Source organism: Pelodiscus sinensis, chromosome 10 (genome assembly GCF_049634645.1).
Source record: "Pelodiscus sinensis isolate JC-2024 chromosome 10, ASM4963464v1, whole genome shotgun sequence".
Lineage (NCBI taxonomy): Eukaryota > Metazoa > Chordata > Testudines > Trionychidae > Pelodiscus > Pelodiscus sinensis.
The window spans coordinates 49,306,615-49,333,175 of record NC_134720.1 but is presented as its reverse complement, the minus strand read 5'-3'; the positions used below and the strand labels follow the sequence as shown (position 1 = coordinate 49,333,175).

Genomic DNA, 26,561 nt, shown 5'->3' with positions numbered 1-26,561 from the left:
TGTCCTGAAAAGTGCAGCTCCAGAGAGAGGGGCTAGCCCATCCCGCCCCGCTTATAGAGAGCGGGCAGCTGGGGATTTTCATGCCGACTGTTCCGTGCCAATCCAGCCACCCTGTGAAGGGGCGCGCTGCCCAGGCAGATCAACGGCGGCTATTTTTTGTTCTTGCTCAGGAATTGCAGGCGCGGCTCTCCTAGAGCCTGGGATGATGGTAAGCGATAGCAGGAGGAAGAGCACGATTTCCAAAGACCCACATTCGAGTCTTAACCTGCAGTTAGCCTCGGAAGAGAGAAGTGGCTAAAGATCTCTGCAAGTAAATACCAGTCGCTGTCTGCCTTGATTCCCATGTGCCACACCCATCACATCCCCTGCTTCTTTGGGGCACTGCACAGCAGCTCTCCGTCTTTTCCTCCAATTTGACTGAGGGCTCCTCCTTCAGGCCGGCCAGGGAATGGCTACGTTTTTGTTCAAGTGAAAGTGTCAGCTCAAGCAGACAGGGAAAGGATGGAGCCCTGAAGGAGCAGCACTGGGGGTGGCAACAGCACTAGGCATTCCCGCTGTAGCTGTGGAGTCAGGGTGTGTTCTCAGCCAGCAACCGCACTGGGCCAATGCTAGGGACACAGCTGTGCCTAGCCCTATATCCCCTAGCACAGTGTTTCTCAACCAGTGGTTCGAGTCCCCCTAGGGGTACTGGAGAGAAGCCAGAAGTGGAGGGGAGGGGGTACATCAACACCTGAAATTTGGAGAAAACTTGAATTTTTGTTTTAAGTTTTACAGCATTTTATTATTTTTGTACTTTTTACACCCCAAAATTTAATCGTCCGCCCAGCTACGATTAAGTTGTTTAAACAAATGTGTTGCAATGGCAGGAAAAAAAAATGTGTCTGAAAACTGTAGGTACTGGGGGTACTTATGAATTTTTTTGGAAAAAGGGGTACTTTATTAAAAAAAAAAAAAGGTTGAGAAACACCACTTTAAAGCCGCCTTCACGCTTCCTAGCAGCCTGCTCTCAGACGGATGCACGCTCCCCAGCTAACCGCGCTCTGGCCGGGACAGCTCCAGGCTGGATTGCTCCCAGAGACAGAGCAAGGGACCCATCGCATTGGCTGCGAAGAGATGGGGCTTTCCCCTAATCCCAGCCACACTGACAGAGTAAACGTCACCACATTTGACCTTTCCGCCTGTCACAGCCTGCAGGATCACCAGAACGGAGGCCATTAAACCTGTGAAGCCCCTCCATTTACGGGACAGCTAATTGACAGGCTGATGGTGGCACAGGCAGGAGCGCCGGCAAGAGTCCTCCAAGGAGGCAGGAACGCAGGCCCGGGCATTTTTAAAGCTGACCAATCTACAGGTCAATGCCTTGGGCTGAGTTCTGTGCCTGCGATGAAACCCGGGGGTTACGCCAGGGCTGCACAAGGCCCCTCGTCTAGGAACGAGTCGGGAGCAGACTGCAAAGCCGACCCTCTGTTGGGACGGTTCCTGTGTGGTGCATGGGCCTGGAGGCAGCCCGGCTGGCCTCTCTGGGGTGAACAGGCAGAGGAGGAAAGGCCGCGCTAGACTCTCCACACCCTAGCTATTCTTACACAAACCGAACCAGAGAGGCTGAAAGAAACAGAGACCCAATAATTTATTGGCAGAGCGAAAAGGGGGCATTTGCAAACCAATGGGCTCTCTCCTGGCCGCAGAGATGCCTTAATACTGGTACCCCTCAGCACAAGAGCACGGGATCCCAAAACCCTCTGCTCAGGGAATGGAAAGAAAGTGCTGAAGGAGGTACGGGGAGGGCACCTGATACCTGAAAAGCCGGCCTCCAGCCCTGGCCCTGAAAAGAGCAGTGAGGCCAGGCCGGCCTCTTATTAGTCACCAACACAAAAGGGCACAAACAAAATCCTTCCTCCGGGGCTGAGCGCAAAAGGGCGGCGCTGTCAATCCAGCCTGCGCAGCCCTCCAGAAGTGGCAGGGCCCGGCTGGAGACCCCTCGGAGGCTTCACACCGAGAGGAGTTTCCCGTCCGCCTTGTTCTCACAATGTGATTTTTGTGTTTCGAAAACTCGAATTATCCCTGGAAGAGAGGGGGAGAGGAGAGGTTAAATGCAGGTAAGCACGTGGCCCCAGACACAGACAGAGCCTGATCTGCCCCACCATCTTGGGGACAACGAGCAACAGCCCGCCTGATTCCTGTTCACCTCCCAGGTCACCACCAGTGAACAGCCAGTCTATCCAACCAGCATCTGCCTTCTTCCAAGCTGCTACCGCTCACTAGCACGCCGAGATGGAGAAGGAACTCTTGGTTCCATCCTTAGCCATTTAGAAACGGACAGGACATTACTTGCCAGTAATGGGGGCATTAGACTTGTAGGTTTCAGGACTGGACTAAGTTGGCTCATTACAGACACAGACAGACAGACACCTGTTCTGCCCCCAAACAAATGGCAGGTCATTTTGTTTAGCATCTGTGCTCTTGGCTCTAATGCCACCGGCTCATTTGAACTCTCTTGCCTTCAGCCTGTAACCCACAGTCTCTTGGTAAAGGGACTGAAGGTTAGGCGCCAAATTGCCCTGCCTTCAAAATCCTGTACCTTGACCAGGAAGTTCTGAGTTCAAACATGGAGGGGGAGATCCCACTGCCAATACGTGTGTGACTAGTCCCAGTCCAGCTGCTGCCCCTACCGTGGTACTAGCCACGAGACCCGTGTCTATTCGGAAGGCACAGGACAACATTACATTGGTAACATGAGCTGCCTCATTAGCCTCTGCGTCGGTGCCTTCTGCCAGCCTCCGGCAGCAGTGACACAGGCGGCTGCTAGCGCGGGACTGATGTGATGGACAAGTCGTGATTGCAGGTTTCGAAAGGGTCTTTTCAGCCAGGAGAGAGGTTGATGGAAGGGAGGGACACCTGTTGGGGAGGCAGGGTCTGTAACTGGACGACTTTAGGCAGGATTTCTTGAATGCCCGCAGGGAACAGGGGCATTCAGAATGTCAGGCACCAGACCAGAGCACGGCGACGCCAAGGCACGCGTGGCTCCCAGGAAGGCCTGCTGGCACGTCTGCTATCGGACTGGGAGAGGTTTCTTAACCCTCTGAATTCTAGCAAGCCTTGCGGTGGCTGAGCGTGGTGCATGCTGGGATATCCCCGAGGGGCAAGCTGGTGTGTCTGTGGGCAACCAGCAAGGAGTATGTTTAAAGGGGACTGCATGCTGCATGCCCTCCCGGTATTTGGGGCATTAAGTACATTTCCCTGCTATTACCTGGACTCACGCTTGGATGTCACTCTCAGAACGGTACTAACGGTTCTACTCCTGAGTGCACTACTGACAGAATGGGGCTGCATGGCCATTTGGGAACAGGTGTCTAAACTCTTCTTGAATTCAGAGTTAATTTACCACCAGACAATTTCCCATGGTCTCCCCTGCTGCATCCTAGCCCCTGCCAAGACACGGATGGCTAAGAATTTACCTCAAAAGCAGGTCTCTGTGGGACTCTTAGGTTCGTGCTTACTCGGTGGGGGTTTGGGTAGAGTACTGCCATTGCGATTTCTTTCATCACACCCCATTATTATATGGGGCCTGACGTGTTTCTCTGTGGACTATCCTATATTGGTTCTTGCCGACTCTCTTTGTCCAGGGTAGGCAACTCGATACAATTAAGAAAGTGAAATCAACATGCCCCACATACTCAAATGCACTTGGCACATATACTGTCTTCTAAGGCGGGTAATTCACAACCTGAGCTGGCAGCTTTTTCTTCTGCAAGGTCATGTGAATGTCTTTCTAATAATAAAACATTAGCAAGTGCTTATGCAGCACTTCACAAGCATCATCTCATTAACCCTTCCCAACCGCCAGTCCTGCGAGGGAGGGACGACAACGCCCTTCGGGTTGGCCCAAGGCCACAGGGTTTCTCTAAGCAGTGTTTGGACAAAGCCACGGAGAAACAGTGGCAGTGTGATGATTGCCAACGAACACCGGAAGCCGGTCTGAGCTGCGACTGTCACAGACGCAGCCTGGTGGGATGCAGGCGCTTGCGACGCATCCCCTTCGGGCACGTTACTGGGCACCAGGCTGGGCTACGCTGCAAGAGGAGGGACTGCTGGACAGCAACCCTGCTGGTCTCCAGCATCATGACAACGGAAGACAGGTCTAGTCACTAGTCAGCACTCTGCCCCCTCACCAGTGAGACACCCGCAATCACAGAAGTGGACCAGGGCATGGAAAAGATCTTGGCCATCTGACAGACAACTGGACCTAGCTATTTTACCTGCGCAGGGCTGCCGTTCACGGAGGCCCGTGGGAGCTCTACTCTCACTAGCCTTTCTTGACACAGTCTAGCTATTTTGCCCAGGCCCTCCATCCAGAGCAAGGACTTGCCTACCGAGATGGAAACGCCATTACCAATGCGTATTACACGTATGCGCTTCGTTTCTGATTAGAACGCCGTTTCCTAACAGCCAGCTCTAGACAATATAAACAAGCTGAAGCCATACCTCTCAGCCTCCTGGGCCCTGGGTCTGGACACGGCCGCCTTGTGAACTGGGGATGCATTAGCTGAATGGCTGACAGCATCACGGCAGAAAATGCCAAGCGAGTCGCTTTTCCCAGGGTGAGACTATTAGTGCCTTTGGATTCAAAGCCTAGTTTGGACGTTGGCACGGCGGCCCACGGTGACGGGACTGACGCCAAGCCATGAGCTATCCAGGAGTGCCGTCCCACAGGAAGCAGGCACGGCTGAGAGGTATGCCGTCAAGTCAGGTAAGAAGAAAGATGAGGCCCTACCCTGGGCGTGACAGAGAGAGGGGGAGCGTTCGATCAGCGACCACTGCTGTTCACCAGGCCATGAAACTCCTCCCAGGCCCTGGTAAGCCAGAGGGAAAAAAACAAAAAAACAAACAGCACTTCAGATCAATGGGTTCTTAACGTTTAATGAGCACAGAGACATTCGGTGGGCTTTGAAAGGCTATTTGGTGAGCAAGGCAACATTCTCAACTGGCCCTAGGGGACAGCAGCATCCTTAAAACACAGCCAGACATCTGACAGCACGGGGCAGCTTTAATGTTCTGCACAGACACGAAGCTTTCTGATTGGCTGCCAGTGACATCATAGCATGTGAATATCCACCAGATATAAGACAGGACCCTCGACCAGTTTTTAATAGCCATTTCCTATTCTTCATCAAATAACACAGGGCTGTGTATTTCTGGAGGATCATCATGTACCCTGACTGGCTTTAAGTCAGTGGCTGGCTTCTTCAACCGCCTAGCAGAAAACACACTGCTTTTCATGCCATATGGCTTAGTAATCAGATCATTCTTTGACCAGGCTGCAGATTTCAATTGTTATTAGAGAATGAGCCTCATTTCCTATCATAAGCCTGCCCGGCTAATGGCGCCTCGCTAAGAAACGACAGCTATTCGCAATGAAAATGTTTTGAGATAAGTTACAGGGATAGGCCTGTCGCTCCATTCCCTGGCGGAGAATCTGTTAGGGACAAAGTTAGCAGACTGAAAAATTACTGTCTGTTTTACAGAGACAGCAGACTCAAGGGTTTCCCAGGGAAAAGATGCTGGGGTGAACACGAGCAGAACTATTACCGGAGAACAGACCCATCAGGGAGCTCTCTATCTCATTGCTCCTGACTATTGAGCTTATTGCTACAACGCGTGCTGTGTCTCACAGCCAAACAACCCAATGCAGGCACAGGGAAATTAGAAGCAACCAATTTCGCTTGTAAAATCTGATTCCATGCCACGATTCTGCCTCTAGTACTAATTTTCAGACCTAAAGCCACGCATTTACCAGTGGCCTACGAGTTCACTTACTCTGCGGTGGGTTTATGACCGTTCAATGTCCTCTTCCCCACAGTATTGGACAAGAGAGTTCAGATAACACAGCACACTGTGTGTTTTCATCACCACACAACGGGGGGCTCCCAATGCATTTATATGATCTGCACCTAAAAGCCAGGCTGTCAGTTCTTGGGGCCAGTAACGGCCATCACAGTGTCGTATAGTGCTAGACACCCATCAGCATTTCAGCAATAAAGTTGTGTGGGTGCATTTGCAATTGCTCTTGCCTGGTAAAAGCACTGTCCAAAGCAAGACCAGGGCTAACAAGCCAGTGTTCGTCCCAGATACTTTTCTGGCCGAGTTTGACAGCAGCATGAGTTTCCCCCTTACTAGTCAATTTCACCTGGGGGATGTGGTCCAATACAAAAAATGCGTCACAACATTCCTCTCCTCTAGAAGTTTACAAGATTGATCTCTCCTAAAAAACCTCTCCCCGCTCTGAAAGTTACATGGATAGATCCCTCCTCTGAAAACAGCCTCAGCACTGGTGAAGGGTTAACAGCCCTGGAGGCTAAGGTCCTCACTTGGACCTCGTAGGGCAGGAGTAACAAGATCACCTGTCAAAGCAACTCAGGACCGAGAGAGAGAAACCATGCTTCTAGGGGGAGAGAGGAAATTAGCTTCCGTGCCCCATTCAGCCTGCAGCCTCTCTGGAGGTTGCTGTTTTGGGTAGGTCTACACAGCAGTAACAAACCCTCAGCACCAAGACTCAGAACCACGTCAGCTACCTTGGGTTATGGAGCTAACAGCAGCAGCACAGGCGTTTGGACTCTGCAACCCACCCCCTCAAAGGGGCTCAGATCCCGGGCTGCAGCCCAAGTGTCTATATTGCAATTTTACAGCGCCGCCCCCACGGGTGTCTCAGGGCAGCGTGGACGCACTAGCCAGGGCAGCACTTCCTTAGGAGGCGGTTGTCTAAAGCTGACTTGTTTTCTATCCGTTCTCTTTGCCCTTGCCTGGGAGCTGCTGACTCCCAGCGTGCCCTTTGTCAGCACGGGCGACCGCCTGAGAGGACGGTGTAGGAGAGAAATCGCTGCCTGACATGTAACGAGCACAGCTGGAGTCCAAACGTTGGTCCGAAGCCTCCTGACCAAAGGACACGCGAGGGGCAGTGCTGCCAAAGGGTCAGTGTGGCCTGGACGGGGCAGCCCATTAGCCGGCTGGGTGGGGGTCAGCTGCTCCTTTCCGTCCAAAGCCAAAAGCGAGTGATTGTGGAACGGAGCCGCCTCGAGTGGAGGTTTGCACCCGATTCAAAGCTCTACATGGACAGGCCTAGCAGCTGCGGCTCGGGAGGCCCCTGTGCTAAGGGCTTATCACAAGGAGGGCAACAGCATGGAAAGAGACAAGAATCTCCTACGCCCCTGAAATCTTCCCTCCTCACGTACACTCAGGGAGCACTGTCCTTCAGGACTACGCACCCTGGGGATCTTCCAGAGATGGGCTGGGCTGAGCGGAACACCGGGAACTGCAGAATCCACAACTATTAGATCATCTGAATTCAGAGCGTAGGTAAAGTGACAAAAACGGGCCCTTCTTACACAGCAGAACTGCCTCAGGAGCGCTCCCCCCGCGGCTCTTCCATCTGCCCCCCACCCCGCTCGCCCCATCAGCCTTCCCTCACCTCCCATCCTGGAGGTTTCCACCCCACAGACCTTTCCAGCTGCTCTGTCTCTGCCGTCGCTCCACAATATCCCCTTATGCTTGGGAACACGCGTCTTACCCCTGTGAACCTAGCACCCGCCGCCCCCTTGACATCAGCAAATCCCAAGGCACTTTGACGACAGCATCCACGCCGCACTGCGACCCCCCGAGGCCGGCTCAGACTTTGAACTCCTCAGGCCAAGGTCTGTGAGTGGTCACACGCCGTACTCAGTATACACTATTAACAGGGGCGAGATCCGCTGACTTTACTGATACCCGCACCTTTGTTCGCCCTGAAACACCTCTGCAGCAGGGGCAGAGCGAGATGCCGTCTACTCTGTGTCGTGCATCAAGGTGTCAGTTGAATTGTGCTTGCCAAATCTTTATGACCTACGGCAGGGCCGGGGGCAAACGCTGCCACGGTGGGAGGTTATTTTTATTTACAGGCACTTTTATGCCCCCTCATCATGGTCTCCATTAAACGAACTTATCCCTAACATTTGGGGTTACCGCCATTTTTACTGGTGGTGAAATGGAAGCAATGAAATCACACGAGGTGCTCGAGGTCCACTGGGAAGTGTGTAGCAGAGGCAGGGACAGACCTCACATCTTCAAAGGATGCTTGTTCCTGTAAACTAGTTAGACCAGAATTGGATTTTTCAGATCTTGGGTGACATCTGCAGCCCTAGCAAGCAGGGACAGAATCATTTTTTGAAATAAGTGTGTTTGAGCTGGGCTCACGGGGAAGAAATAGGAAAGAGCTCCACTTTAGTCACTTTTCCGATCGCAAAGGCAACCCACCACGAGACGGGAACCTGTCAGAATCGCCCGGGGGGAAGCAAGGGGGATACGTGTCAACCCTGCGGGCCTGGAGCAGCCTCCCCCTGCCTGCCTGCCACAACCCTTGCTAAGCCCACCATGGACAGGGGCTGCTGCAGCCGGTCAGAGCAGCCCCTGCCTGCGGTGGGGCCCATGGGGCTGCAGCTACTCCGCCCCCTACCAGTCACTCATTCCCATCCCTCCTGCACAAGCGACCCTCGAGGCATTACCACCATTTCAAAACCCCGCGTTTAGAAAGTGATCTTGCAATTGCAGACTCTACTGGCTGGCATCGCAGGATGGAGTGATAACTGCATGGAGCCACTGCTGCAGGGACTCAAGAGAAAAGGAAGCAATCTGGAGCGCCGGACCATCTGCTGCTCCGTTCCTCAGCCCGACGGAATAAGCACAGAGCATTCCATACATCCGGGCAGGTGACCAGACTAAGCCACATGTCAGTCACGTCAGGATTTCTACGGGGTCCCTTCCACCGACGCAGCTGCATAATGGTCTGAACAGGGCTAGAAATTAAAGGCCCTGGGGGTAGGTCACATTCCGCGCAGTGTAAAGAGAATCGCAGGAGCGGCTGCAGCGTTAAGCAATTTCATTTCCCAGTGTGCTCTGGAGAAATTGGGAGCAGATGGAAATGGGCATCCCAGTGGGGCAAGCGAGCTGTAGAATTAGCTGCGCTCTGGTGTGGCGGCAAAGGGGACGCCCCCTCCCCCAACACTAATCCCACAGCCTTGCTGTCTCACTTGCCCGTAGAAGCAGAGAGGGGGCTAGGATTTCCCGCCAAACAGGGCAAAACTCTGGGGTGGGTTTCACTTTCCAGCCATCTCCGGAGGTGCTGCGAACTAGCTCCCTTCGTGTGGGTCCTGGGGAGCTCTCCCGAATTCATTTCTCGACGCTCACTGCTCTCCCTCCTGTACCTGCTCACCGTCTGGCTGGCCTCAGACCTTCATTTTCTCCCCGTGTCTGCAGCGAAACAGACCTGATGCCAGCTCTAATCAGATCAGCCATTCTTCCAATTTACTCTCCTAGTCCCATTATTTATCAGTGCAGACGGGGCGGGGAAGGGAGAGTTTTATACCCAGCTCAGCTCCCACTGCAGCAGCAGCCACCTACAAATCACAGGGGTTTTGCTTTCAGAAAAGCCACCCGGCTTAAAGCTCTGACAAGACAATCCACAGAGTCGCTCTCACTCCACTATTTCCGGAGTCTGCCAGGCTGCCACTCGCGGAATATGTCCCTCTCTCTCGGGAGGCATCACTCGTGCGCTGCCCTGGCTGCTGACTGAACGCTGGTGGGAGTAGCCGCCCCACACGCGGCACGAGAGCTGGGACAAAGGAAGGGGCGACACGGGGAAAGCCACAGCGAGCCGGGAAGGCAACCTGCTTACCCAGCACAGGAATGTCCCATGGCTGCAGTAGCCAGTTCTCCCCAAGTGCACCACGGACCCAACAAGCTCCAGGTCCACAGGCGACCGGTGTCAATACGTGCAGGGGTTTAAGCCAGATGCTGCTGTGCTGGGGGCCAGTCCATCCCTCCCTGGCAAAACGGCGCAGCCTCCATTTTAACAAGGGACCGGGAAGGGTGCGGTGTTCAAAAGCCAGGAAATGCCTTGCAAAGGGCGCTGTTGTCGATATTCCGCTTTTCTTCCCAGGCGCAGGGCGAATGGGCTGGAGATCACACCTGGGCTGGAGCCAGAAAACCCTTGTGGTAGAAGGGATGGGCATAGTTGGAGAGGCAGAACAGAATTTCCCTCGACTTGCCCAGCATGAGAAGTGAGGGGGTTCTGCAGAACAATAGCTAACAAGGTCTCTGGGCGAACAGCAAGATACTTGCTCCCCCATCCCTGAAAGCAAGACAGCTACTGAAAAGCCAGATGCAATTCAAAAGAGACCGGCACTGCTGGCTATGGTACGGCAGGTTCCCTGGACTTGCACAATGCTGCAAGGGACTCGTCTAGTGCTTCTAAGGAATGGAACCTGCTACTTGCTGGGAGTTAGGACATTTGTCAAAATCATAAGCAGAATGAAGGGACCCAGGAAAACGGGAGAACTGGCTACTGCAGCCGTGGGGTATTCCTGTGTTGGGTAAGTTGGGATGGGTCCTGCCTTGGGCAGGAGGCTGGACTTGATGACCTCCTGAGATCTCGTCCAGCTCTATGATTCTATTAACGGCTCTGACAGATCCACTTATCAAGCTCAAACCGTGTCAGTTCCATTGCTGTCCCCAGAGCCCTGGAAGAACGGCACGCAGAAGAAGCCTTGTGAATGACAGGGGCACAACAGATACCTGGCAGCCCCGCCTCACCTCAGAGCCTGGAGAAATGGTGTGTATAAACTAAGCTTACCGTGTCCATTTAATATCACATGCAAGATATCTGAATCCCACACCACAGGGCCCAGAAACCACAGGGAGATGTGCATTTGCCACGTATCAAAGCCTAAGAAAGAGCAATGCCCGCCCCGCCCCTCCCCCCCCTCCCCCCTCCCCACACACACAAGAGAGAGAGTCAAAGCTTTGAGAAATGCCCACCTTCTCTCTAAGCCCACTCCCCCAGAGCCGCAGTGCCAATGAGCCGAGCTCGGTAGAGCGACGCAGCCTGTACAAACAAGACTGCCAGAAACCATTTGGAAAGGAGGCCCTCTCCTCTTCATAAAGCAGAGCCCCGGCGTGGGAGACTAGAGTGCTGGCTAGAAAGCCCCTCGAGCCATCCATCAGATGCTACAGGTGCAGCACAAGAGGAGTGTAGCCACGTATTTCGACAGGGCTTGACAGACAGGGCAGGTCATGGCGTGAGACTTCCTGGAGGACGACAGCAGGTTTGCAGGAGATTTTTATTAGCCAAAGGGCTCTGCTAATGCAAACCAGCTACTCCAGATACGGTCAGACTGCAGCCAGTGCCGTGACCCACTAACAGAGCGGTCAAAGACAGAGTTTACAACTACAACCATTACACTGGGGGTGAGCAGCAACTACACATTAATGCAAGTGGCATGGAAGCCAAACACAACGGGCCAGATGCTGCTCTCAGTGACTCTGGTGGAAGCAGTGAGGCCTACTTTGGATTAACATAGCGGAAGGGAGATCTGGGACCACACGGCAGCAGACTTAGCTAGCTAATAGCAATCAGTTTTTGTTCTCCTCTGGGTGAGTCCGCATTAATTGCCTCAAAGAGAGCAGGAGACAAGCCAATGTAGCGCCTTTTACGAACCATTCCTCACTGTAACATGAGCTCGTGGACATCCGCCCTGGTGCGGTGAATGCATTCCTCACACACCTGTTATTCCCAGACACTGGCATCCTGGACTGCATGTCAGCAGAACACAATGCAAGTGATGCTATCCACAGAGAAGGGGCCATAAGCAAAGGGGGCAGAGCCCAGCCCCCGAGGGCCAATGCAAAGCATTCCTAGGGCAGCAAAGGGTAGGAATGCTGTGGAAGGAGCATTCAGCCTCTGGGGAAAGGCTGGCATGGCTACATCCCTTGGTATACCTCTCACCCTCACCAAGACAGAAAAGCCAGCCTTTAGCAGGAATGCTGGCTCACAGCTGGGGCTTTCTGTACAGAGCCCTGGAGGAAGGTAGGGAGAAGAGAGGGGACAGAGAGGAAATTCTACAGCCCCGTCACCCACAGAGAACCCCGCAACCTTCGCTCTCAGTCTGCGCCACTGCCCAACAAAGGTCACACATGACACAGCCAACGGTGGGTCTGCAGGGGCCTGCTGAGATCCTGTAATGAAAGGAGCACCACAGAAATTCTGCTCCCCACAAGCAATTAACGTGAGCAGGCACAGGAGACAGGTGTCGCATGAGAGAGCCAGCCAACAAAACAAGTCAGATTTTTCAGAATCAGGAACAGGGTTAAGTTAATGGAAAATATCCCCACGTCCACCCCACTATGCCAGAAGTCCTCTGAGAAGGAGAGGGTCTTTGGCAAAGAAATATGCTGACAAGGCAAGGTTCTTTGGCATAAACACAAACAATATGTACTTTGACTAGGAGACCCACAGCTTATGATGTAGATGCTTGTCCACTAAGAACGAGGCTGAGATGACCACTCATCGTGACACCACTGTTCTGTGGATTTTATATTGGACAGATGGGTTGCCAAGACTTGGGATATTTTAGCCATGGAAACAGGATTAGCCTGGGGGAAAAAGTCACACATGCTTGGCCCCTGCTTACGAGCAGGACTAGAAAACCCTCTACGCCACGGAATTTTTGCTGTTCTGAATCTCTCTGTGCGTAGGTAAACTTTGAAATGTTCTCAGCCTAACCCACACAACCTAATTTACGTCTGGTTTATAATACACGTCAGTGGAAAGGGTTTAATGTTATTTACTTATGACTAGTGCCCACATATGCAGGGACTCTGACACTTTGAGTCATAAAAGTCACGCCAAATAGCCTAGCACGGCAAATTAAAATGGGCTTGGTTAAAATACAACTGTCCTCTCTATGCAGCACAATCCTCAAGTCATATTAAAAAGCCTCTATTACCCTGGGTTGAGACAATTTCATGTAATGATTTATGAAGACTAGAAATGAGTTGCACAGCGCTGTAAATTTACATGGGGCTTTATCGAGAATGGTTATGAATTTAAAGATTCTATAAATCCCAGCTAGCTTTTGTTTTCTATTCTCCAGAATTCCTACTCATTCAAAGGATTGCGGGCTACAGGCCAGCTGAGAGCTTTAAGTTCCTATACCCCCAACAGCAGCGTGGCAATGGGCAGACTTTTGGCTTTGTGAGGTCACGATGTGACAGCTGTGGCTTACAATACCATTAGTGGCGAACAGCTCCAAAGCATTAGTGCATGAGATGGCTCTTCCCTGCACCTGGATCCTACCGAAACTGGCCAGATGCACGCGCAAGGGGCAGCGCTCCCTCCCCGCCCCTGCACGTACTTGATGCTGTCGGTGTGCGTTTTGTATTCCATGATGGTGTTTGGAGGTAAGTTAAGCACTCGGCGTAAGGTGTCCCGTATCCGAGCGGTCGTCGCCTGGTCGCTAGCCGTCTTGTTCCATATGGAGATAATATCCTCCTACACAACAACAACGAGGGGGGTAAACAGACAGAAGTTGGTGCACCCCTGCAAAACCACATCGGATGATCCGCTGGGAAGTTCACACAGACCTGGACAGAGATGACCCCCCCCCCCCCGACAGATTCCACCCCTTGAACAGTGCGAGGGGCAGCTTACCTGGAACCGGACTGAGACAACTGCCCCACAGATTTCTTCCCCCACCATGAACTGTTCTCCCAACATGGCCAGAATGAGATTCTCCCAGCAGCGGGATGCTAAGCCCTTGCGCAGGCGGATAATCCACTTGCCACCGTTTTTGTTGGCATCGTCCTGGGAAAAGGGGGGAAGAAAGCGACTCATTTTGTTCCAGCTATTTTGCAGCAGCCTCACAAATGAGCAAACATCAAGTAGGACCACGAGGAACAGAATGAAAGACGGTTAATGCTAAAACTTTATCCCGTCTACCCAGGCTACTGAGGGAGGAGGCATGACAAGGGAATCCTGAATGCCAAGCAGCAGTTAAAACAAGGACTCTCCCCAGAGATTTCACAGATCTTCCCGCTATTCATGGAGTACTTGAGCTCTGCTTGACTCTGAATTAGGACAGTGTGACACATGGTTTCACTATGATCTGGTGGACTGCAGGTGGAACTCGGGGATAGGAATTCTTGAATTCTTCTAATCTCCAGCACAGATTCCCCCTCTAGATTTCGGCAGGTCACCTCTAATCTGCGATTCAGCTTTCCCAGCTGTAAAACGGGGATAATGCCTAACTACATCATTGGGAGGTTTAGGCTAATTAAAAGCAAAGGAAAAACTGCAGAGAAAAAATCACGTTCCAAGAACTGAGGAAAATACAGAACTGCAATGAGCCGCCGTAAGATTGGAGACGTTATAGACCTAGCCCTGATAACTATTGCTGCCATCGCACAGGCAGGCTGAAGATTTCAGTGCAGAAGGTAAGAACGGTTACATGCAAGAAGGAACACAATCTGCCCAAAGCCCAGGAACATGGCAAATTACTGACAGGAACAGACTACCTTTCGAGAAAATGTTCAGGACTGGGAGAACAGAACGTCCCCCTTTAGAGATAAGCTGTTTGGGATTCAGTTCTTAGCAGGGAGTTTAGTTTAACCCCGCGAAGACCTTTCCACACTGACTACGGCAGGCAAGGAAGCAAAAGGAGCAGATGTGATTGCTGAGGACAATCAGAAGAGACTTAGGAGGTTTTCAGGGCCAGAAGAACAGTGGTTGGAGTGGCGGGACTGGGCCTTGTAGTTATGGGTTATGGAAAGATTTCTTTCAGGTTGAGTGCACCTCAGTTTAGCCAGTAGCAATGCTCCCTCTAATTTTCCCCATGAACGTGTGGAATGAATTTTGTTATGTGCACCAATTGAGGTGATGCATATAGGGATGTAATAGTGTAGTCCATTAACCAATAAGCAAAAGCTTATCAGTTAATGCTATAGACTAGGCACATCCACCCCACCTTACCAGTAAATTTTTTAGCAGGCTGGCAAGCAGCCCAGCTCAGTCCTGGCTTGCGCCGGGTCTGGGAGTCCAGACCCTTACCCTGGACAGGGGCTGCTGCCACCCCACACTGCTGCCTCTATATCAGAGGCAGCAGTGCAGGGTGACAGGCAGCTGGTCTGTGAAGGAAACTGGTTTTTAAACCGGCTCCCCTCGTGGACCAGCACCCACCTGGCACCCTGTACTGCTGCCTCCGATACAGAGGCAGCAGCACAGAGTGGCAGGGGGCTTCTCGGGAGTGAGGCTGGAGCGCACTGGGGACTACAGAACAGTTGAACAACCTATATGAGTTCATAAGGTTAACTGACTATTCAAATTAAACAATATTTAACATGCCTAGATGCATGGCAGGGGGTGGGACTGACAGGTTTGGAGTGCAGGAAGGGGCTCAGAGCTGGGGCAGAGGGTTGCAGAATGTGGGGATGAGGGCTCTGGAATAGGGCCAGGGATGAGGGGTTGAGGGCATGGGAGGAGATTCAGGTCTGGGACAGAGGGTTGGAGTTTATGGGGAGGGAGTGGGGCCAGGAATGAGGGATTCAGAGTGCAGAAGGGGGCTTGGGGCTGAGGGGTTTGGGATGCAGGCTGCCCTGAGGCTAGGGGGAGAAGCACTTCTCCCCACCACAGCCCTGAGAACCTGCGTCGCCCTTGACATACGCTACCATGTGGCTGCCCAGCTCAGCAGTTGAATCTCCCTTTGTCAGATAAGCGGCTCGATTTCCCAGCATAGTAAACAGCCAAGAACATTAAACTTGACGCTTCCAACATCCTGGTCACTGCCCTCTCAACACATGCGCAACGCAGGTACCCGAAATGAAAAGAAACATTTTAAGGTGGATCAGAAGAAATGCTTTTTAAAGGGTTGACATCTGTGGAACCTTCTGCTGCAACATTTTCTCAAAGTGTCTACCTTACGGAGAGCGCAAAAGGGATTCGACATTTATATTAGAACAGCATCTGTAGCAACATGAGCTATAAATCCCACGCCTCAGGGCATATCCTAATTGCCCAGTGGGCTCAGAAATCATTTCTTCAAGGCAGAGCAGGCCAGTTACATGCTCCATAGCTAAACATAAAATCCTCATACAGCAAATGGTTCTGGGCATCGTGAGGGGCAGGTGGGCAAGTGAGAGGGAAAAGCAGCCTGGTGTGGCAACTGCCATGCAGAACTGCTATCTGGCTACTGCCCAGAAACAAGCCGAATTCCAAAAAAAAGGAAGACAGGAAATCCGATCTATGCCTCCCTGCCCGCCCCCAGATTCTGTGTTTATCATGACTGTTTAGTCCCAGTGCCTACGCTGCCACAGACACTTGCTTCTTCCTTACACACAAGGAGAGAAGACGGACTCCTTCATTCAAGCTGCAGTCAACAGAATCAGCCCAAACAAGGTGCATGTGTCACAAAACAGCAGACAATAACTTAGCCAAATTCCCTTGGGCCACAACTTCTGGAGTCTCTCTGGAATCTGTTGTCTTGCATGCAGGCAACTGATCGCTCAAGGCAATTTTCCTCCGTTTCAGGGACAGCAGTAGCTTGAATTGCTCCCAAACATGCAGGCAGGGCAAGCCTCTCATTAGTTGTGTCAGTACAAGAGAAAGGGCTCTACAGGAGGACAAGTGTAACCGCAGCTGGAATGACAGCCTGGCTTGACATTTCACGCTAGGAGACCAGTCACTGCAGAAACCGCTCTGCCAGGACAGACCCGCTAATAATCCAAGGCAGACACTCAAGCGTCAACTCACCTCCCACATGGGTTTGATTCCCTCTTTGAAGAGATGGAAGTCGCTATGGCCTGTCAGGTCCCCAGGACGCACCATGTGACTGTAAAACCTCCAGAACTGCTCCACCTGTAATGCCACATGTGCCAGGCAGTCAGACAAGTCATCCAATAAGGCTTCCGACACTTTAGAAGGGGGGCACCACAAAGGCAGGACTCAGGCTTCGGGGGCAGATGTATACCCTCCCCATCCGGCTGGAGTCTCTCTCCCTCCAGTGGCGCTGCTCAGCGCCGCTTCCCTGACAGACTGCACGGAAGGCCGCGGTCCTTACAGACATTCAGAAACAGAACGGTGGGATTAAAAGGGCTCGTGCAGGTGTTTCTGGGAGAGGTTACAGCAGAGCAGCAGTCATACAAAATAATTCAGGGAAGTCTATGTAAGGAAAACCCAAGTGGAACGGAGGCTGCTGTGGAGGACAGTACCATGAGATGCCAAGTCCCATTCAAGCACCTCAATTTGCAGGCACCAATGGTTGAAAGCATCTCAGCAGAGGGATAAGCTACCGGCCGCTCTCTCCAACAACAACACAGAGCCTCATTAGTACGGCACAGCCTTCCTCTCTATGACAGCGGGAACTCCTGAAACTACTCCCCACCAGAGCCTTCAACCAAGGAATGATTGGAGTTTGACCGTAGGTGCTTACAGGACAATATACACATCCTGGTGCTGGTTTAGGAACTTAAACCACCTTTGAAAATGCACATTCATACGGTTGCCTAAATCAGCGCATAGGGCCAGCCCCTGGAACCACTGAATTCAATAGTATATCTCTCCAATTTGGTACAATGGTGCATGATCAGAACTTGTTATTATAGAAGGATGGATTCATTTTCATACAAAAAAATTGCACATTTTACAGGAGTCTGTCCAATAAGGAAGTAAACAACAGTTTTGGAAGGGCTGCCAAACGAGTTGAACAAGAGCAATGCCGCAATGATTAGGAGAAAGCCTGATAGTACGGCCACCAATTTAACCTCAGGAATTATACTCCAAGCTTCTGTACTTATCTTTCAGGGGAAAAAATACCTTTCAAGAGCTGAACTTATTATGGACCCAAGAAATGAGGGGAGAAAATCTTGTTGAATATGGTCTGTCATTACAGTATGGTGAAGACATTAGTTTCCTGTGCCCTCTAGTGGCTAATTCTGTATTTGCAAATGCCTAGTGATATTTGGCCAAACTTACGAGGCTTGCATTCAAAATGATGCTTTTCCTTAAACCTTTTCTCCCTTCCCCTTGAAATCAGAAATCAGCTATCCTCTTGTAAACAAGTCTTCTCCTGAAGATAAAAATCTCCTATCCCACATGAAAGTGGGGCATTTCCAGGCCATGCTGGTGTTTCAATAAGTTTGTCCTTGCTCTTGATTGTAGTTAAGCAAAAGATTCACAAGTTCTTCACAAAGCGGTAGCCGTGTTAGTCTGATCTTGGTAAGACAAAAAAGCAGTCATATAGCATTTTGTAAAGACTAACAAAATAGTTTATTAGGTGATGAGCTTTATAAACTATTTTGTTAGTCTTTAAAGTGCTGCATGACTGCTTTTTTGTTTTACCAAGTTCTTTACAGTTCCTTTTTAAAAACATGCCAATGCGTGTGTAGGTTGTTTTGTTGGACAGCTACTGCCAGTCTCACCACATACATAACAGTCATGCTGGTTCCTCTCTGTTCAGGCTAGAGCCCTGAGCGGATTCAAAATTTGTATCCACATCTCTAGCCACAAAAATGAACCGCAGATATCTGCACTGACATCTATGGATGCAGATACCCAAGGATTTGCAGGGCTCTAGTTTGGGTCTGTTTCTTTTCACTACAGCTGGGAGAGCAGATAAGCACAATTCACTTGTGGAAGAGAAACTGATGAATCAGAGGGGTCAACTCATGACCAAATTTCTGCCCAACCCTGTCCCCATTTCTGAGGAATAGTATCACCCAGATGTCTGGACAGGCACACATGACACCTCCATACATTAAATATGTGTAGACTAATAGACTGTTCTCTTTTTAACAACCTGCCTCCAAAGTTGTGTGAAAGGAACAGGATATTTTAACATTTCAAATGGTCCAGTACAGAGTTCCAAAGCAGACAGGATTAACACGCTGACAGGGACCTTGGGAAAATTCATGGAACAACAAATTGATCTATCATGTTCCCTCTGTGCTCCACATCATGCTGAACAATTTCTGAAAATATTCAAAAGTGAACACAGTGGCCGGGTTTGAATTTAGGGTAACTTGCCTGGACGGTGACATTGCATTTGTTTCTGCAAGATTTGGCAGTGATTTCTACATGTGTTTCCCACTTCTCCTTGCTTTACCAGAGTATTTGAGAAGGCCACTGCTACCAAACTTGGGTTTTCAGTCCTCACCACCATGGAGAGGAAAGGAAGCACTTCATCAAGAGATACAAGGCCCTCTGCTATTTACACGGATAGAACAGACAAACGTCTGCGCCACGTATATTATTCATGAAGGGGATGCATGTAGATAGGAATTTACAACATTACTCCCAGAAGCAATGGACAGAAAAGCTTTTGATTTATGATGCACACATCAGTGGGAAAAGATCAGTAGGCTGAATTACAGCCATGGGACTGTAGGTTTGTTCTTAAGTTGAATTTGTATGTAAGTCGGAACTGGTACATATTGTAGGGGAAACTCTAGCCAAACATTTCTCCAGAGCTCAGTTTTATTCTTCCACACCTCACTTCCCTCAGTCCTTTATTCTCAAGCTGAGGTGTCTGCTGAGAAAAGCCGCTCCACGTCTCCCTGGTCTGCTGGGGGGGGGGGGGGGGGGGGGGCGCTAGCTTTGCATCTCCCTAGTCTGCTGGGGGGAAGCAGCTAGTGCGGGGTTGCCTCACCCCGTTTGTAAGTAGGGATCCGATGTAAGTCGGATCCATGTAACCCGGGGACTGCCTGTATAGGGAAAAATCACTTCCTCCCTTACACAAGTCAGGCTCAGGACTTGGCAGGTGAGTATCTATTGCCAGACATAAGGAGGAATGGAAATGCTTCTTACATGCCATTACTTTCAAGCTGAGGGAGTTCTGTTTCCACTGCTACCATCAGTGAAGGCCCCACCCCTAGAACAAGGCAGGCAATGCTGCTTCCTGGTCTCTTTTAGGGCTGTCATCTATTGTAGGTGAATCAGAAGCCAACACTATGGCCACAGCAGATGAACTGTTTTCCTTTATGTTTTGTGAAAGGTATATAACCACAGAGAAAAGTCTACTCCCAGAACCTGCCCTATGTTTGGTCACTAAAATGGAACAACTGGAGTGTACTCACCGAGGCAAAAGTGCCAATCTGTTTGATGTTCTGTTCGTAGCTCTGAGAGCTGGTGGGTCTCCCAGGTGTTCGTCTGGAGTACCAGAACGTATAATTATACTGCAGGGGGTGCTCAGCCGGCCCTGGGACAACAGCCTGGGGAACAGAGAAGCTCATTTATCCTCTCACATGTCTCTCCAGGGAAGACTGAACAAGTAACATTCATAGCATTAGAAGCCCACACCATTAGACGCTCCCAATGTAAGATGAACGGTGTACCTCATTTTCCTAGAAAAATCTCATCTCACGTTAATAGCTTGACACAGACCATTAGTTTGACAGCAACTGACTAGATTTCATATCGAATATTAGACAGCCCTAGCACATTTGTTCCCCAATCTGGTAGGACTAGGTGCGCTAACGATGCTGCTGCTTACTCCCAAGAGGAACGTCTCTCAATAGAAAGTCCTCCTGACGATTGAGGAGCATTAACTCTGCATTAAATTCTCTTTAGTCCCTGGCAGCAAAGAAACGCAGACCATTTAAAAAGCCCACAGCTGATGTGGGAAAGTGATGGGAAGCTCCCCCACACCAAGACTTTCCAAAAAGCTGTCTGGGGAAGAGTCCAGCTTTGCTTTCCATCTCCATATGGACCACAATTTGCTATGCAAAGAGTTCTGGCTGCACTAGCAGAGAAAATACTTCAGCTTGGCTCATGTTCAGGTAACTCAAAGTCTATTTAACATGGCTCCCCATCACAATGCTATCACAGCACTAAGCCAGGACAGTATTCCTAGATATACTCCATACACTGAGACACATTGACCACAAGCAGATGCCAGAATTTCAAGCCTAAAATTGTCCCTTGATTATGGCAGGAGATGTCAAGAACTCACCTTCCTCTTGGTGCTACTCTGGGATTTGTCACGATCATTTTTCTCCTTCTCACCATCTTTCTGTGTGCTGTTCTCTTCGTTCTGGTCATGGTCCCCACTATCATCATCTTTCAAACTAACAAAGGCAAGGGACAAAGAATGAGCTTTATGGCTCCTGGCTGAGGTGCCATCCTACAAAATCAGACTTACATTACTTGACCCCTCCTCCAAGACACAAACCACTGGCAGAAAGGAGTCTATGTTGGAAGTCTACTGACGACAGATTCTTACACACGAGAAAGCCTACACGCCCTACACCTGTCTCAGACCACTTGGCCTACAGGCACCCCAAACTTAAGCATCAACTCTTAACAGGGAACTAAGCAAAGATATTTATAACATACACATCACTAAGGGGCCTATTCACCAACTAATACTGACAGCAATCAGCTAAAGAAGGGAAAAGAGGCCAAGTTCCTCAAGTCTCAGAAGGATAGCTGTGTTAATCTGTAAATTTAAAAGCAATGAATAGTGCTGTGGCACTTTAGAGACTAACAAAAATATAAAGACTCATGAGCTTTCATGGGTAAAACCCACTTCATCGCAAGAGCTCATGAGTCTATATATTTTTGTTAGTCTCTAAGGTGCCACAGGACTACCTGAGTTTCTAAAGGTATGTATACACCACAAATTCTACAGTGGCACACCTGCAGCTTTGCTGCATAGATACTTAGAGCCCTGCAAATCTGTGGACACCCACTTTATATCCACAGAGGTGGATGCAAATATCTACAGATCATTTTCGCAGCTGCAGATACAAATTAGGTATCCAGGCCAGGCTCTATAGATACTTACTGCAGCAATAGAAAGTGTTTTTTCCAATCACTGGAATAAATCTACTCCTTCAGGTTAATAAAAGAATTTTTCTGTCAACTTAGTGGTATCTACTCTGGGGATCGGGGCAGCATAACTAGCGATGTAAACTGTGGGTTAACCAGTTAAAGACTACGTCTAGCCGGTTAATCCTGGAGCAGCCCCCTGCCTGCGCCATGACGCTGTGAGTCAGGGGGAGAAGGAGGCCTGCTATGCTGCGCCACAGGCAGCGCTGCTCTGGCTGGACCCCAATTAGCCAGTCAGTAGGTAAGCTTACCAGTCAGGCTGATGCTCACCGGGTAACTGGTTAACCCTTTGCATCCCGAGCCTTCACTACAGCTCTCCAGGAGGTGACTTTTCCAGCCCCCGGGGCTGCCCTGCGCCTGGGCCCGCAGGGCGTGAGCGAGTCGAACCCCAAGGCGGATCTTGCACGGAACCGGCCTCCCAACGCTCCCGAGACCGGCACCGGGGCAAAGACCGGAGCGAGCCTCCGACCCGACACGCGCCTGGCGCGGGCTGCTGGCCCCGTCCCAGAGCGGGGGGGAGGGGGGTGACAGAGTCACGTGGGGCCTGGGGAAAGGCTCGTGGGGGGGCTGGGAACGGGCCTTGCCCGGGGGGGGGTCACTCGAGACAAGGCCCAGCAGCGCCCCGAGCCGCCTGCCCGCCGCTCCCGGACCCGCTCCCCGGCCAGAGGGAGCCGGGGCCCCCCCGCGCGTCCCGGTGACTCATCGCGTCTCGGGGCCCCCGGGGGGGGGACCGCGGCGCCGGGCCGGTCAGTCGGGCCGCAGCTCGGGGGGGGGGGGGCCTCAGACTCACGCGTCGAATTTGTTGTTCATCCTCGCTCGCCGCCTCCGCCCGTCTCTCCGGGGAACTTCCGCTCCGCGCCAGCCACCTTCCGCCACTTCCGGGCACGGAACCTGGCAGCGCGGCCGCGGGTTTCCGCCCGGCGCCATGGACGCGCGGGCCGTTCTCGCGAGACCACGCAGGGCGTCACAGCCACGGGTGGCCGGGCCGCCATCTTGAGCGTGGCGCGGTGGGCGGGGTTAGCCCGCGTGAAGGGCTCGTGCCCCGCGGGGTTCAGCCCCCAGGCACGTGGCGTCGCAGCGCCCATCTCCCACCCGCCACGTGACCCCGGGGCGCCTCAGTCCCATCAGCCCCCTCCCCGCCTCCCCCTCCTGGCCAGCCCCTTCCATCCCCCCCCCCCATGGCCAGCATCTTCCATCCCCCCCCCCCATGGCCAGCATCTTCCATCCCCCCCATGGCCAGCAACCCCCCCCATGGCCAGCATCTTCCATCCCCCCCCCATGGCCAGCATCTTCCATCCCCCCCATGGCCAGCAACCCCCCCCATGGCCAGCATCTTCCATCCCCCCCATGGCCAGCAACCCCCCCCCCATGGCCAGCATCTTCCATCCCCCCCATGGCCAGCAACCCCCCCCCCCATGGCCAGCATCTTCCATCCCCCCCATGGCCAGCATCTTCCATCCCCCCCATGGCCAGCAACCCCCCCCATGGCCAGCATCTTCCATCCCCCCCATGGCCAGCAACCCCCCCCCCCATGGCCAGCATCTTCCATCCCCCCCATGGCCAGCATCTTCCATCCCCCCCATGGCCAGCAACCCCCCCCATGGCCAGCATCTTCCATCCCCCCCATGGCCAGCAACCCCCCCCCCCCATGGCCAGCAACCCCCCTCCCCATGGCCAGCATCTTCCATCCCCCCCATGGCCAGCAACCCCCCCCCCATGGCCAGCATCTTCCATCCCCCCCATGGCCAGCATCTTCCATCCCCCCCATGGCCAGCAACCCCCCCCCATGGCCAGCATCTTCCATCCCCCCCATGGCCAGCAACCCCCCCCCCATGGCCAGCATCTTCCATCCCCCCCCATGGCCAGCAACCCCCCCCCATGGCCAGCATCTTCCATCCCCCCCATGGCCAGCAACCCCCCCCCATGGCCAGCATCTTCCATCCCCCCCCATGGCCAGCAACCCCCCCCCATGGCCAGCATCTTCTACCCCCCCCATGGCCAGCAACCCCCCCCCCATGGCCAGCATCTTCCATCCCCCCCCATGGCCAGCAACCCCCCCCCATGGCCAGCATCTTCCATCCCCCCCATGGCCAGCAACCCCCCCATGGCCAGCATCTTCCATCCCCCCCCCATGGCCAGCAACCCCCCCCCCATGGCCAGCATCTTCCATCCCCCCCATGGCCAGCAACCCCCCCCCCCATGGCCAGCATCTTTCATCCCCCCCATGGCCAGCAACCCCCCCCCATGGCCAGCAAACCCCCCCCCCATGGCCAGCATCTTCTATCCCCCCCACCCCCATGGCCACCATCTTCCATCCCCCACCAACGCCCATGGCAAGCATCTGCTCCCCCCAACCAGTAGGATGTATTCCTGTAGGTTTCCTCGAATAGCATCGTGTTAAGATTAATCAGTCTCCGAGGGGCAGGCGAGTTAGTCTGTCATTTTAACAACAGCGAGTGGTCCTGAGGCACCTGAGCGACTAACCAAAATAGATATCTATCATGAGCTTTCGTGCACACAACCCATTTCATCAGATGAAATGGTCTTGAAGAAGAGGGTTTTGCCCAAAAACGCTCATGATACTCTTTATATTTTTGTGAGTCTCTGAGGTGCCACAGGACGACTCATATTTAAAAGTTGTTTTTAAAGGTTAATCACTAATTCCTAGAGATGCCAGGACAATCCTAGAGTGTTGGCAACCCTGCCTGTATGTGTCCCCTAGTACCTCTCTCACACAGCACTGGCTGACACCGCTCCCCCGCCATCCACACACCCCTGTCTCCCACAACCCTGTGGGCAGGACCTGTCAGTAGAATGCTAACAAACACCTTAATCTACTTCCACACCCTTGTGTCTGGCCCTGATACAAAGTGGCAGGACTTTTACCATCTGTAGAGGGTGAAGGGTCCCTGACAGACCACTGTGTTTCATGTTTGGTCCAGGGGTAGCTGGGGCTTCGCGGAGCCAGGGTTATGGGCCTGGTTCACCATAGCCCCAACACCTGGCCATTCTGCAGTTCCTGGCAGGGGAAAAAAACAGAAAATACCGGATATTTTTAGGTGTCCGGTATTTTCTGAATTTTTTTCTTTACCAGACAGGAGGTGAAAATACCAGACACCTGGCAACCCTATTTCCCCCGCATTTCTTCAGCTATGCCCACCCCATCTGTGGGGCTGCAGGGAGCCCTTCTTGGGTTGGCTAAAACGCCCATTTACCAAACCAGGAGCAGGAAGTGCAGCTCGGAGGGTCTTTGCTACTGGGGCATGCATCGCGGTTCCTTACTGCTATGCAGGTGGTCTCTCCTGACTCCTTCGCGCAGCAGTGGGTGCTCTCCAGGGTTCTCTGCTCAGGATCCCTGTTTGCTTCCCCTATTTTGAATCTTTGACTTTCACTTCTGTCCTCTCCGACCCGCATCTGTTCTCTTTTCAGGCCCTGAGGTCCTCCCCAGATTGAGAAGCAATTAATTTGTTCTAGCTATAATTAGGCTCCCTGTTTTAGGATGCAAATCAGCCTATATTACCTGGCTGCAGTATGGGCCCCTGGGCAGTTGGACTAGTGTAGCTGCACCTGGCTCATGTTCTCTTCCTGCCCTTGAGGGCTGGCATTGAAAAAGACAGACCTAAATGTTCAAAGACCTGAAGCAGGCACTCCGACCACATGGTGCTGCCCTACATGCCTGTTCACTTCTAATCTCTCTTCCCCCTCTCAGCCCTGGAAGCCCTTCTTGGAAGTTGGGTTCAACACCAGAAAATATCAGATCACTTATTGAGGGGCTTAAATTTCTGCTCCTGGGGAGCAAATGCCTGCTGCCTTCAGGCTGACACTGGCCCCACGTCAGGCTTCTATATGGTTACAATATTTGCTAGCATAACAACTCAGGCCAGAACAAAAGACAGGACTATGCAGCACTTTAAAGACTAACAAGGTGGTTTATTAGGTGATGAGCTTTTGTGGGCACCTAAAACACCATCTTGTTAGTCTTAAAGTGCTGCATAGTTCTTTCTCTTGTTTCAGCATGATCAGACTAACACGGCTACATCTCTATTACAACTCAGGCCAGAAACACTTAAGCATGATTTTCTCAACCTCTTCACTTGAATTATCCAACAGCCAGATGAACTCTGCTAGATAATAAAGATTATCTTTGTTTTTCTTTCCAAATTCCATTTTATTTAATGGGTGTGTAATCTAATGAGTCAAGAAAATATATTTTTTTAAAATCTTATTTTTAATGAACAACCATGGCCATTAGATGGCGACATTGGCTTGCAATTACACTGACTATTATAACTGCCTATCTGGAGTAATGTGCAGTTCAGAGATGTTCCATTCACCAGCAGAAATTGGTCCAATCAAATATTTTACCTTACCCACCTTGTCTCTCTGAGAAGCCTTTTAAGAGCAGCCCTGGGTTTGGGGTAGCTCTGATGAAATTAGGGTTGTGTGAAACACTAATTTGGTTTGGTTTGGTGGCAGATCTGGGAGGAAAAATAATCAGGAACAGAATTTTGTCTCAGGGTAAGCTGAAATGAAAATGTGGAATTTTTGACAAGCTGCAATGTCTAAAAAAAGTTTTGTTTCACATCGCCCAAAATGAATTTTTTTTTTATTTCAATTTTCAGGCCTATTTTAAATTAAAAAAAATAAAATAAAATGGAGGGCATTGCCAAAGCAAAACACCTTTCCAAAACAAAAAGTCAACACATTTTTTTTTAAATGCTGAACAAACTCTTTTGACCTCCAGATTTTGTTTTAATTCTGACAAAAACAATGAGCTGTTCTAGACCCAGATCTGCAATTTGTGTTCATCCGCCCAAATCTTCAGTTTGCAATGGAAAAAGATTTTGTAATGGGAATGATTTTGCCCAGCAGGGGTGGATGA

The 26,561-nt window shown here is 51.5% G+C and overlaps 1 protein-coding gene across 2 annotated transcripts; it reads right to left on the bottom strand.

The window, feature by feature from the left end:
- Window positions 1-945: 945 nt before the first annotated feature.
- On the bottom strand, window positions 946-22,622 carry EIF4E2 (eukaryotic translation initiation factor 4E family member 2). Of its 2 annotated transcripts, XM_075938142.1 has the most exons (8): window positions 22,470-22,622; window positions 20,802-20,916; window positions 19,927-20,061; window positions 16,607-16,711; window positions 13,514-13,666; window positions 13,218-13,354; window positions 4,772-4,850; window positions 946-2,061 (listed from the first exon to the last, which is right to left on the bottom strand). In XM_075938142.1, exons 1-7 carry the CDS (start codon window positions 22,604-22,606, stop codon window positions 4,805-4,807), a joined length of 828 nt encoding a protein of 275 aa, XP_075794257.1. In that variant the 5' UTR covers window positions 22,607-22,622; the 3' UTR covers window positions 946-2,061; window positions 4,772-4,804. The 2 variants fall into 2 exon arrangements, with proteins under 2 accessions (XP_075794257.1, XP_075794258.1); XM_075938143.1 differs by lacking the exon at window positions 4,772-4,850.
- Window positions 22,623-26,561: the final 3,939 nt, after the last annotated feature.